The sequence below is a fragment of the Microcebus murinus genome, chromosome 4 (genome assembly GCF_040939455.1).
Source record: "Microcebus murinus isolate Inina chromosome 4, M.murinus_Inina_mat1.0, whole genome shotgun sequence".
In the NCBI taxonomy this organism is placed as follows: Eukaryota; Metazoa; Chordata; class Mammalia; order Primates; family Cheirogaleidae; genus Microcebus; species Microcebus murinus.
In genome coordinates this window covers 2527877-2539936 of record NC_134107.1, presented here as the reverse complement: position 1 = coordinate 2539936, position 12060 = coordinate 2527877, and the positions used below count along the sequence as shown (strand labels likewise).

At 61.3% G+C, this 12060-nt stretch overlaps 1 protein-coding gene across 1 annotated transcript; it reads left to right on the top strand.

Moving 5' to 3' along the window:
- The first annotated feature begins 2620 nt into the window (after nt 1–2620).
- Nucleotides 2621–10678, top strand: USHBP1 (USH1 protein network component harmonin binding protein 1). The gene is made up of 12 exons (XM_020284500.2): nt 2621–2899; nt 2994–3142; nt 3608–4046; nt 5518–5643; nt 5815–5945; nt 6120–6260; nt 6543–6698; nt 7670–7919; nt 8803–9006; nt 9749–9855; nt 10059–10181; nt 10415–10678. Exons 1-12 carry the CDS (start codon nt 2846–2848, stop codon nt 10602–10604), a joined length of 2070 nt encoding a protein of 689 aa, XP_020140089.2. The 5' UTR covers nt 2621–2845; the 3' UTR covers nt 10605–10678.
- Nucleotides 10679–12060: the final 1382 nt, after the last annotated feature.

The following is a 12060-nucleotide window of genomic DNA, read 5'->3' as shown; positions in this document are numbered from 1 at the left end:
AGTGTTTCTACCGCGATAGGCTGAAACGAGGCAGAGGGGAGGGGCTTGCAATGTAATAGGCTCAGAGGGATGGAGACGGCCTAGCTTGCGATGTGATAAGCTGAGGGGGACTGAGTTGGGCGGGACTTCAGGGAAAAGACGGAGCTGATTGGTGATTGGTCGACTTGGCCCGGTCAGTGTGGGGCGGGTTTTTCCCCCGGATGGGGTGGGCGTGGCCTGTGCCTCCAAGGCGCCGCCCCATTACTTGTCTGCCCTTTATTTTACATATATTTGCATAAATCAAAAATACTAATCCAGGCCAGGCCTGTAATCCTAGCACTCTGGGAGGCAGGTCGAGGTGGGCGGATTGCTCGAGGTCAGGAGTTCGAGACCAGCCTGAGCAAGAGCAAGACCCCCGTCTCTAACTATAAATAGGAAGAAATTAATCGGCCAACTAATACATATACAAAACATTAGCCGGGCGTGGTGGTGCATGCCTGTAGTCCCAGCTACTGGGGAGGCTGAGGCAGGAGGATTGCTGGAGCCCAGGAGTTGGAGGTTGCTGTGAGCGAGGCTGACGCCACGGCACTCACTCTAGCCTGGGCAACAGAGTGAGACTCTGTCTCAAAAAAAAAAAAAAAGAAAAAAAATACCAATCCAGATCTATTTCAAACCTGCCTGCTTTCTTCATGTACACGTCCCACCTTAGCCCCAGAACTGTTCAAAAGCCATTCAGAGCCTCAGTTTACTTGTAAAAGGCTCAGTTCAGCCTGCACACCAGGCAGGCTCTGAATCAAGCATAGCCAGGAGGGCCTTTGCAAGCTGAGCCTTGAAGGACGAAGAATTTTCCGTAAAAACAAGGGGGGAAAGGCATTCCAGGCAGAAGGAACCTCCTGGGCAAAGTCCTGGAGCCTCGGGCCAGCCCTGGGGTGGCCGGCCGTGGATCCTCTCACAGGTCAGTGTTGCTGGTGCAGAAGCTAAAAGTGAGGAGTCCAGTGAACCCCGCAAGTCAGAGAACTGCGACTTCTCTCCCCACCACCTTTCTTCCCTGGAAGACACAGAGGCCGGAAGAATCGGACTCCAGGCGCTGCACGATTCTAACCTCGTGCAGAAGGACGGACAAGGTGTTTCAGGCAGAGGCTACGAAAGGAGTGTGAGAGAGGTGCGAACCTGCTACCCACGGAGGAGGTCCTCGTGGCTGGAGCACAGCGTGCTCACGGGAGCAGGTGGCCAGCAGGAGCCTTGAGTACCAGGGTGAAGGGCAAAGGGGAGCCAGGGACGGTGTGGGAGCAGATCCCCCTCGCCAAGACTTGGGTGGGAAAGGGAGTAGAGGGGCCAGGGAGCCCAGGGAGGGAGCTGAGCTAGCATCAAGCTGGGAGGGCAGAGACCTGGGCTGTGACGATGGATGGAGACCCGCTAGAAGCGGGTGCAGGAAAAATGGGGACCCATCCAGGCTCTGGAAAATGTAGCATTTATGGGTTTTTTTTGTTTTCTTTTTTTGAGACAGAGTCTCACTCTGTTGCCCAGGCTAGAGTGAGTGCCGTGGCGTCAGCCTCGCTCACAGCAACCTCAGACTCCTGGGCTCAAGCGATCCTCCTGCCTCAGCCTCCCGAGGAGCTGGGACTACAGTCATGTGTCACCATGCCCGGCTCATTTTTTCTATATATATTTTTAGTTGGCCAATTAATTTCTTTCTATTTATAGTAGAGACGGGGCCTCGCTCTTGCTCAGGCTGGTTTTGAACTCCTGACCTCGAGCGATCCGCCCGCCTCGGCCTCCCAGAGTGCTGGGATGACAGGCTCGAGCCACCGCGCCCGGCCAGAATGTAGCATTTATGGAGGAGCAACAGGAGCTGGCAGAGGAGGCAGGGATGGGACATTCGGAGAGGTCGTAAAGAGCCACAAGTGCATGTTGGGGTTCAGTTCCCTGATGTGCTGGGCTTTGTGCAAATCGCTTTCTAAAACTCCCATGACATTGTGAGGGACATGCTGTCATTGCCCCCATTTTAGAGCTGGGGAAACTGAGGTTCAGAGAGGGATATCACTTGCTCAAGGTCACCCACCCCAGATCTGCCTGTGACTGAGGCGAATGAGAACTGTGACCCCATAGGGAAGGGACAGGCAGAGAAGAGAAGCTCACAGGGGACCCAGATGAAAAGCGTCAGCCCGGGTGGAACATTCTGGCTCTTGAGAAATAAAGTCCAAGTGTTGGAGGTCGGGGAGCCGTGGGCCAGGACTGGAAGGAGCTGCCACCTTGGCAGGTAAACACGTGCCCCCCTTGGGGGTGGAGGAAGCTGCCGTCTTCAAGAAGGAAACGGTACAATAACAAGTCACATGACCAGGGGAGGGGGTTTCCTGTTTCCCGGCCCCTCCCAGGCCAGCCTCGGCCAGCCCAAGCCTGAGCGGGCAGTGGCCAGAGTGACCCCAGGAGTGTCCAGGGACTCAGGCCTCTGCCCAAGGTGTCCCCACAGGAACAGAGAGGTAGAGGGGTCTGAAGGGGTTGAACCCCAGGACTGGGGGCCTCCGATTTAGGAGGACCCTGGGCAGGAGAGGTGACTCTTGGGGTCCCGATCCGAGGTCCATATGGCAGAGGGAGAGGGGAGCACAGAGGTAGTGAAAGTAAAGGAGGCAGAGAAGAAAGGGGCGGTCAGGGCAACCTTGAGGTACTGAGCTGCCCGTCAAGGGAGGCATTCGAGCGTGCCTAATCAACACTAATAACTGACGGCCCCCTCCAAGAGAGAATTCCATGCCCCATTTCACGGAAGACGAGATTGAAGCCCAGGACAGCAAAGGCCAGAGGCGAGAGCAGACTGTGATTTTAGGGGGTGAGAACGGAGCATTCGGAGGGCACCGGCTTCTGGACAGCAATGAGTGCCCGGGCCACACGGCCCCGAAGCCGGCGAGGGAGGCATGCTGCGCCAGTAAGTGTCCCCCTTTCCCCACTTACCCGGCCCCATGGGCCCCCAGTGTCCGGCCCTGCCTGGCTCAGAGCTGGGCCCCGGGGGTTGTTCACAGGGCGAACTGGATCCGGTGGCCGAGAGTTCAGAGGAGGCCGAGGCAGCCAGTGGGACCTCCAAGCCCAGCCCCGTGCTGCCTCCCGACAGCTTCGGACCAGCGTCATCGGGGCCCACGGCAGGAGTCAGTGACCAGGGCCCAGGGAGCAGGTAAGACCCGCTGGGTCCATGCCCAGGCCCATCTTTGCCATCCTCGGACCTGCCGACGCCCCTGCCCTGCTCGCACACCTGCCATGGCTCCCCACTGCCCTCAGCCCAACTTTCAGCCCTGCAGAACGCATCCCCGGCCTTGCCACACAGCCCCTGTGTGCCGGTCGCCCAGAACCTCCCGCCTCTCACCTCCCGGCCTTTGCCTGCGCCGTGCCTTCTGCCCGGGCGCCCTTCCTCGCCTCGCCTCGCCCGCTGCGGCTCGTTCTTCACGCCGCCTCCCCGGCCCAGGCCTCCCCGCCGGCCCGCTGTCCGGGCTCCTCCCTGTGCGGCCCCGGACACCAGCCCCGGAACACGCAGCTGCGCCCGCTCCCGGCCTGCTCGCCCCTCCCAAGCCCCCAGCGTCTAAGCCCCCAGAATTGGCCGCCCGGCACCGGGTGGCTCAAGTTCCTAAGTTGGTGTTCACAGGACTGGCAAGGAGACCGGCGGGCACTCCGGCAGAGGACCGGCCTCGGCCCCTGGGGGCCCCCGTGAGCCTGCAGCGGCAGCCCACCAGGCCCCAGAGGCAGCCCTGCCGGACGGAGACACTGTCCCCTCGGGGACTGGGCCCCCCGATGTGTTTCAGACCCTCCAACATGCCCTGAGCTCCCTGGAGGCGGCAGCTGCTGCCTGGCGCCACCGCCCCCCAAGCTGTCCTGGGCGGACGGAGGCGGAGGGGAGAGGCCAGGGGGGCCCGGGGCCCCTGGGGAAGCAGGAGGGGGCAGGGGGCCGCCCGCAGGAGGCAGCGTGCCTGGCAGAGAGGAACGCCTGGCTCCGGCTGGCCCTGGGCAGCCGGGAGATGGAGCTGGTCCGCACACAGGCCTCCCTGCAGAGCATCCGGGCCCAGAAGGAGGAGCTGCAGAGGGAGGTGAGCAAGGCACCCCCAGCCCCAGCGCTCCCCGTCTCAGCGCGCCGGCGGGCCGGCACAGGCAACGTTCATGCGAGTGTTCACTCAAAACGCTTTTACGCTCGCGCCCGTCATCCTAGCGCTCCGGGAGGCCGAGGCGGGAGGATCGCTCGAGGTCGGGAGTTCAAGACCAGCCTGAGCAAGAGCGAGACCTGGTCTCTACTACAAATAGAAAGAAATTAATCGGCCAACTAATATATATAGAAAAAATGAGCCGGGCATGGTGGCGCATGCCTGTAGTCCCAGCTACTCGGGAGGCTGAGGCAGGAGGATGGCTTGAGCCCAGGAGTCTGAGGTTGCTGTGAGCGAGGCTGACGCCACGGCACTCACTCTAGCCTGGGCAACAGAGCGAGACTCTGTCTCAAAAAAAAAAAAAAAAAAGCCTTTATGGAGCGTTGACTACTGGGTCCACTGACCAAACTAGACAAATGTCCCTGCAATGCTAGTTAAGGTGATCAGGGAAGCCGAGCAAGGAGGTGACACTTGAATAGAGACCAGAAGGAAGCGAGGGAGGAGCCATTCAAGGATCTGGGGGAAGAGCATTCCAGGCAGAGGAACGGAATATGCAAAGGAGAATGATGGCATGTTCAAGGAACAGCAAGGGGCTGGGCGTGGTGGTCTCGAACTCCTGAGCTCCAGCCATCCTCCCGCCTCGGCCTCCCAGAGTGTTAGGGTTACAGGCCTGAGCCACCGCGCCCGGCCCAGGAGAGAGACATTTGAGAGCCCTCAGCGTGCGGGTCGTATTTAAAGCCATGTGGCTGAATGGCGTCGTGGGAGGGAAGCCCTCCCTTGGGCTGGTGGAGAGACTCAGGGCAGCAGCAGGGCAGCCACACAAGAGTGGGATTCAGGCCGGGCGCGGTGGCTCACTCCTGTAATCCTAGCGCTCTGGGAGGCCGAGGCAGGCGGATTGCTCGAGGTCAGGAGTTCGAAACCAGCCTGAGCAAGAGCGAGACCCCGTCTCTACTATAAATAGAAAAAAATTAATTGGCCAACTAATATATAGAGAAAAAATTAGCCGGGCATGGTGGCTCGTGCCTGTAGTCCCAGCTACTCGGGAGGCTGAGGCAGGAGGATTGCTTGAGCCCAGGAGTTTGAGGTTGCTGTGAGCTAGGCTGATGCCACGGCACTCACTCTAGCCTGGGCAACAAAGCGAGACTCTGTGAATGAATGAATGAATGAATGAATGAATGAATGAATTCATTTCCCTCCAGAGGAGGGCCTGTTTCCCTGCTGGGAAAGGTCAATCTTGAGCAGCCGAGAGACATGCCCAAGGTGATACGGTGGGGGGTTTGGCAGGGTGCATATCTGAGGTTCCTGCCTTCCAGCCAGGGCTACTGCTATTTCCCCAGGAACAGGCCCTGGGGCGGGGGGTGCTGGGGGTTGGTTGGAGCCTCCAGGCCTGACACCCCCTCCTCATCGTCATCCTCTCCAGGTTCAGGAGCTGCAGGATTCCCTGCTGAGGCTGGAGCCCTTCCCACCTCCCTCCCACAGCCAAGCGGGTGGCTCGGGCAGTGGTTCCAGCAGCTCTGGGGCAGATGGGGAGCCCTGGGGGACTCAGGTGAGTGTGAGAAGCTCAAAGGCATGGTCCTGATGTCCTTAGCATTCAGGGGGATGACAGTCAAATCCTGGTCGTGGGACCCAATAGCTTCTGGGTTTGGAAAAGGGGTAAACTCACAATCCTGAGCTCTTGGTGACTATCTGGGTGAATCACATGACCTCTTCCCAGCAGGACCCCTTCTCCCTGGCTCACCCCCTGCTCCGGCGCCTCTGGAGCAATTCTAGCGCCCAGATTCTTCTCCCCACCCAGCCCCTCACCCCCGAGATGCACATCATGGAAACCCAGATGGAGCAGCTCCAGGGGTAAGAGAGCCTCCAATGCTGAGCTCATAAGGGCACGGGCACATCCCACCCCACCCCCCACCCCCGAATTATAAACCTAGGAGTTTGGAGCTGGAGTGAGAAGAAGGGTGGAAATCAGGCCCTGACTGCCCCGAGAGGCCTCTCACTTTCCCTCTTCCCCACCTTCGGAGGCAGGAGCATGGAGAAGCTCAAATGCTTTAACCGTCTGCTGTCAGCCGTGCTCCAGGGGTACAAGGGCCGCTGTGAGGGCCTCAGCATGCAGCTCAGCCAGCGGGAGGCCGAGGCCACAGCACTCCGTCTGGCCTTGCAGTACAGGTCAGTGCACCCTGCCAACGCTGTCTCTGGCTGGAGAGGCAGTGGGCTCTCCTAGGGTGGCCCCAATCCACAGAGGCAGACAGAGCCCTTGCCAGAGGGCACTTCCCCCGCACAGAAGTTAATTGAGCACAATTCCAATCCGGGGCTGCCGAGGGAGTCTGCATGCTTCCGCAGGTGAGGGCGGGGGGAAGAAGCGAGGGGTTCAGGAGCAAGTGGGGACTGGCACCTGCACAGCAAGATGGAGCTGGGTGGCCTAAAGCACTCAGAACCAGTGTCCCACAGTGAGCACTGTGAGGAGGCGCTCGGGGCCCTGCTTGCTCTGCGGGAGGCCGACTCAGGAGCAGGGGACCCGCAGGCAGCTGAAAAGGAGGCACTGAGGCTGCTGGCACAAGAAGAGGCTGCCATGGATGGAGGGACACTGCAGGGTCCACAGCCGAGGTACCCCTGGGGACCCTGGGAACCACGCTGGCCAGGGAGTGAGGCCCTGACCGGGTAATGTGGCTCCCAGGGCTGGCCACGTATTGGGGTTGGCATGGCTGTGCCTAGCAAGGCTGGTGCAGCACTCGCCGTGGCGGGTTGACGCGGGGCCCCACTGGAGTCGGCCTGGTGCTACTTAAGAAGGTTGGCATGGTGGCTGACAGCCTTTGGGGTTGGCATGGGACTCACCGGGGTTGGCATGAAGATGGATGACGGTGCCCACTGATTAGAACTGGCATGATGGTGCTTCATGGGGTTGGCCCGATGCCTCCAGACAGGGCTGTCAATCTGGGTGACGGTGCCCATCGGGTTGGCGTGATGGTGTCCGCCATGTTGGCATGAGCAGTGGTGCCCATAGGGTTGGCGTGATGGCATCTACCATGTTGTCTTTTTTTTTTTTTTTTTTTTTTGAGACAGAGTCTCACTCTGTTGCTCAGGCTAGAGTGAGTGCCGTGGCGTCAGCCTCGCTCACAGCAACCTCCAACTCCTGGGTTCAAGCCATCCTCCTGCCTCGGCCTCCCGAGTAGCTTGGACTACAGGCATGCGCCACCATGCCCGGCTCATTTTTTCTCTATATGTTAGTTGGCCAATTAATTTCTTTCTATTTATAGTAGAGACGGGGTCTCGCTCTTGCTCAGGCTGGTTTCGAACTCCTGACCTCGAGCAATCCGCCCGCCTCGGCCTCCCCGAGTGCTAGGGTTACAGGGGTGAGCCACCACGCCCGGCCTACCATGTTGCCTTGATGGAAGATGGTGCCCACTGGGGTTCACATTACGGGGCCCACCATGTTGGTGTGACAGGCCCCACCACAGGTGGCACAGGATCCACCCGGGCCAGGGCGATGGAAGATGGGGGACCCTACCAGGGTTGGCGTGAAGCTCACCCAGCGCCGTGCCTACCACTGTGACACAGGCCCCTCCTGTCCTCTGTAGCCCGGAGGGCAGCAGCGTGGATAAGCCCACACTGCAGGAGGTGGCCGTCCAGCTCCGAGGCTACATCGGGCGTCTCCAGGAGCGCCGTGCTGTGCTGAAGATCCCCCCCGAGCCCGGACCCCCCCTGGCACCCACGCCCACCGTGCCCCGTGCAGAAGCCATCGTGCAGGCCATGCTGGGGGCCCAGCCTGGCCCGGCCTTGCCCCGGCTGGAAAAGACGCAGATCCAGCAGGACCTGGTGGACACAAGGGTACTGACGAGCTCTGGCCACTCTGTGCCCGTCCTTCCTGGTTGGGGAAAGCCCTTCGACGGGGCTGGGAGGAGGGATGCGGCTGGGGGACCACAGAGCAAAAAGACAGTTCTGCTGGGTTGCGGGCGGGCTTCTTGGAGGAAGAGGCATTGGAGCTGGGTGTTTTTTTTTTTTTTTTTTGAGACAGAGTCTCGCTTTGTCGCCCAGGCTAGAGTGAGTGCCGTGGCGTCAGTCTAGCTCACAGCAACCTCAGACTCCTGGCTCAAGCGATCCTCCTGCCTCAGCCTCCAAAGTAGCTGGGACTACAGGCATTCGCCACCATGCCTGGCTAATTTTTTCTATATATATTAGTTGGCCAATTAATTTCTTTCTATTTATAGTAGAGACGGGGTCTCGCTCTTGCTCAGGCTGGTTTCGAACTCCTGACCTCGAGCAATCCGCCCGCCTCGGCCTCCCAGAGAGCTAGGATCACAGGCGTGAGCCACCGCGCCCGGCGCAGCTGGGGTTTTGAGGAGCGAATAGGAGTTTGTCCTTCGGGATTCAGTTTCTCATGCAACTCTGAATCTGGCTTTCCAAAATGCCCTTCCTATGGGAAGAGGTGGGGACAGGGAAGGTACTATGGCTTTTGTGGTCTGGTATGAACGACCTGAGGATCTGGAGTTGGGGAAACTCCAGAAGCTTCCGCGGAGCTGCTGCCTGGCCTTGTCTGGGATCCGTACCATTTCTACAGCTGTGGCTCTCAAGGGAGGAAAGCTCCTGGCGAAGCTCGGAGTTTTTGCCTAACCTGTCCTCAGTGGGTACCTCTTGGGGCCTCGGTTTCCCCAGAAGTGGACCCTGGAGGCACAAATTCTCTGCCCCCCCCCCCCCCCCCCGGGTCCCTCAGGAGGCGCTGGCGGACCTGGTGCTGCGGCTGCAGCTGGCACGGCGCGAGAAGCGGGGCCTGGAGCTGCGGGAGGCGGCGCTGCGCGCGCAGGGCCCCGCGCACGCGCTCCTGCTGGCGCAGCTGCGGTGGGAGCGCGCGCAGCTCGCGGCCGGCGGCGACAGCAGCGGAGGCGGCAGCAGCGGGGAAGAGGAGGAGTGGGCCCCGGTGAGCAGCCCTGTCTGGGCCTGGCGGGGACAGCCGCGTGCCGCTGGCTCTGTGGCCAATCACAGCCCTCTCTGAGCCTCAGTTTCCGTTTCTGCACAAAGAAGCAAGTGGCGTGGTCATGCTTCTCGCCAAAGCTCCCACCTGCACTTTGGGGTCTCTTTCTCGGAGCGTGTCGAGCCCACGGGGCTTAGCATCTTCCACTTGAACTTGAACCTCTTCCTCCCCACCCCCAGGCTTGTCCGTGCTCCCCCTTCTTTGCCCCCGTCCCCACTGCCCCCAACGAGGCTGATCTCCTAGATTTTGGCACCAGCCTCCTCTCTCGGTCCTTTCCCTTTCCCCCATTCCCGTCTGATCATGCTTGTCCTCTGCTTAAAGCCTTCAGTGGCTTCTAGAACTCCCGAAGTTCAGGCTTCTTAGAGCGGTTCGAGACCTGTCTCCCACCTCCAGGGTTTCGTACATGCCACACCCTGCCAGGAACACTGGTCACCTCCCTCGGTGTGAATAAAGCCCCCCGCGCCCCCTCCGCAGGTCTGAGCTTAAACATCACTGCCTCCAGGAAGCCCTCCTGGACTGCCTTCGGATGAGGTCCCCTGTTGTTATTCACTTAAATTCTGCCCTTATTGGGGACATCTCACCACACTGAGGGCTCCCCCGGGGGGGGGGGCGGCTGCCATGTCCAGCTTGGGCTGCGCGCACACAGGCTTAGACTAATGTCACTTCCTTCTCTCCTTGCCGCCCTTAGAACCCGCTTGTTGTCCCTGGTGGCACAGGTGGTATGGATGGAGGCCAGGCGGGCAGAGTGTGGGATCCAGAGAAATTAGCGCAGGAACTGGCAGCCTCGCTCACCAGGTGTGGCCTGGGGCCTGGGGCCTGGGCCGGGGGCGGGGGGCCTACCCGAGAGCCCACGGGGATGTTGTGCGTGGCAGAGGGCAAGGTGTGCACCTGCATACAGGTGCGTTCCCATGGCAACGCCGTGGGCAGGTGGGTGGGAGCGGGGCGGAGATGGGATTGGCTGTGGCTGTGAAGCCCCCCCCTCCCTACCCCTGCCTCAGGGCCGGGGACCTGCGAGAGCAGCTCCGGTCTCTGCGGGAGAAGCTGGAACAGGTGGCTCAGAAGGGGCGAGCCAGGCGGGCTCAGAGTGCTGAGCTGAGCGGCGATCTATGCAAAGCTCACAGGTGCGCGCCCCGGCTCGTGCCTCCCCTGCCGCGATCTCGGGGGCATTCCTGGGTCTCCCGGGGCCTCAGCTTCCCTCCATCCCACCACGCCTCCCCTGATGCCTGATGCATGCCCAGCCCTGACCGGGTGACGCAGGGGGCCCAGGAAGACCCAAGCGCCAAGAGCTCCCAGCCTGGCAGTGGTTGCACACAGCCCCTGCCGGTCCTGGCTGAGCCGTCCCCCTCACCTCCAGCGCCCTGGTCCTGGCCTTCCGAGGAGCCCACCGGAAGCAGGAGGAGCAACGCCGGAAGTTGGAGCAGCAGATGGTACTCATGGAGAGCCGGCACGCCAAGGAGCTGGCAGTGCTAGAAGCCACCGCAGGGGCACTGGGGAAGCCCAGGCCACCCCGCCCGGCTCCCCGACTGGGGGAGACCTTTCTGTAGGCCCTGCACCCAGCCGTGTCTGGACGTGCCAGACAGCGGTGGCAGGCCATGTCATAAACTGCCCTGGAGTGGCATATGTCGCGTGGCATGCCTCTGTGCTTTGGGGCGCACTTGGCGAGATGGGGGCTGGTGCACGTGGGGGTCCAGGGCCTGAAGGGGGGTGTCCAAGCGTTCGAGGAGGACTCAGTGTCTCGGGTCTGGCACCATGTGGGCTGTGAACTTCTTGGTATGTCCAGTGGGTAGCGGCCCAAAGCCACCTGGGCTGCGAGGCCAGGTCCCCGGGCAGTTCGAAGGTCGGGGAGGGTGCACAACCCGAGCTGAAGTTCCACCACCTCTCCTCTGCCCCGTGAGCCCAGGGAGGGGGCCCCACGGGCATAGGACACATCCTTCCCCGCCCATCCCTGGCGGACGGTCTCGAAGAGGAAGATACCCATATCCCAGAGGGGGACACTGAGGCTGAAAGGTTCAAGTTCAGTGTGTGGTCTGCTCCTAAAGGGCAGATAAGATTTCTGTGTAGGCGACAGCAAAGGTGAAAGCCTGGAACTGGGTGGCATTGTACTTGGAGAGGAACTCGGTGTACGTGGCAGTGGAGGGCAAGGAGGTCCGGACCGCTGCGTCCAGCTTGAGAAGCTGGCTTTCTCTTGGGGGGCGGCAGCTACAGGGAGTGTTCGCGCCAGGTTGAGAGCAGGCAGCTGATTAGCATGTCATTTGCATAGGCCACACCCCCACCCCTGCGCAGCGGGCTGGCTGGGTCAGGAGAGGGGGCCTGGGGTGGGATTAGTGGCCAGCTGTCCCCTCCTGGGCAGTAGCTGAAACCCAAGACAGGGGGATTAGAAAGGTTTCGGTCTCCAGCTTGGGGGTGGGGGTGGGGCGGGCGCTCCAGGCCACACCTGTGCAGGCGTGTGTGTGTGTGTGTGTGTGGGGGGGGGGGGGGGGGGCGCTGCCTTTCCCAGGGGCGGCACAGGGCCTGAACCTTCAGGTCCCCCTGACCCGAGAGGCAGAACATGAAGGGAGGGGGACACAGTCCTCCCAAGTGAGTGCTCTTGCCCTGGTGACCTTTGGACCCCAGCACTCTCTTTGGACCCGGCTTCTGGCTCTGAAGAAAGCAGGGAAACTGAGGCAGGCCACCCTGTCCGTGGGTGGAGGGCAGAGGAGCTGAATTTCCTCCCTCTTATCCCCCTTCCCCAAGAGTCTCAGAGTGACCTTAGCCCCCGGTTCCACCAGGTTGCCCGTGGGAGGGCGAAGGGAGCCAAGGTCACCTGCAGGAGGGGGCGGGGCAGGTTCCCAGGCCTCCTGAGCGCAGTCTGACTGTTCCCACGGGCGCCCGGGGGGCAGATGGGCCTAGGCCCTTTTGTCCCTGGTCTGTGGCTGCCGCAAGGTCAAATGTCACCGCGGGGCCACGGGCAGGGGTCAGGGGGGCGGGGCCGAGCCTCCACCCACCCCCCAGGCGGGCCGG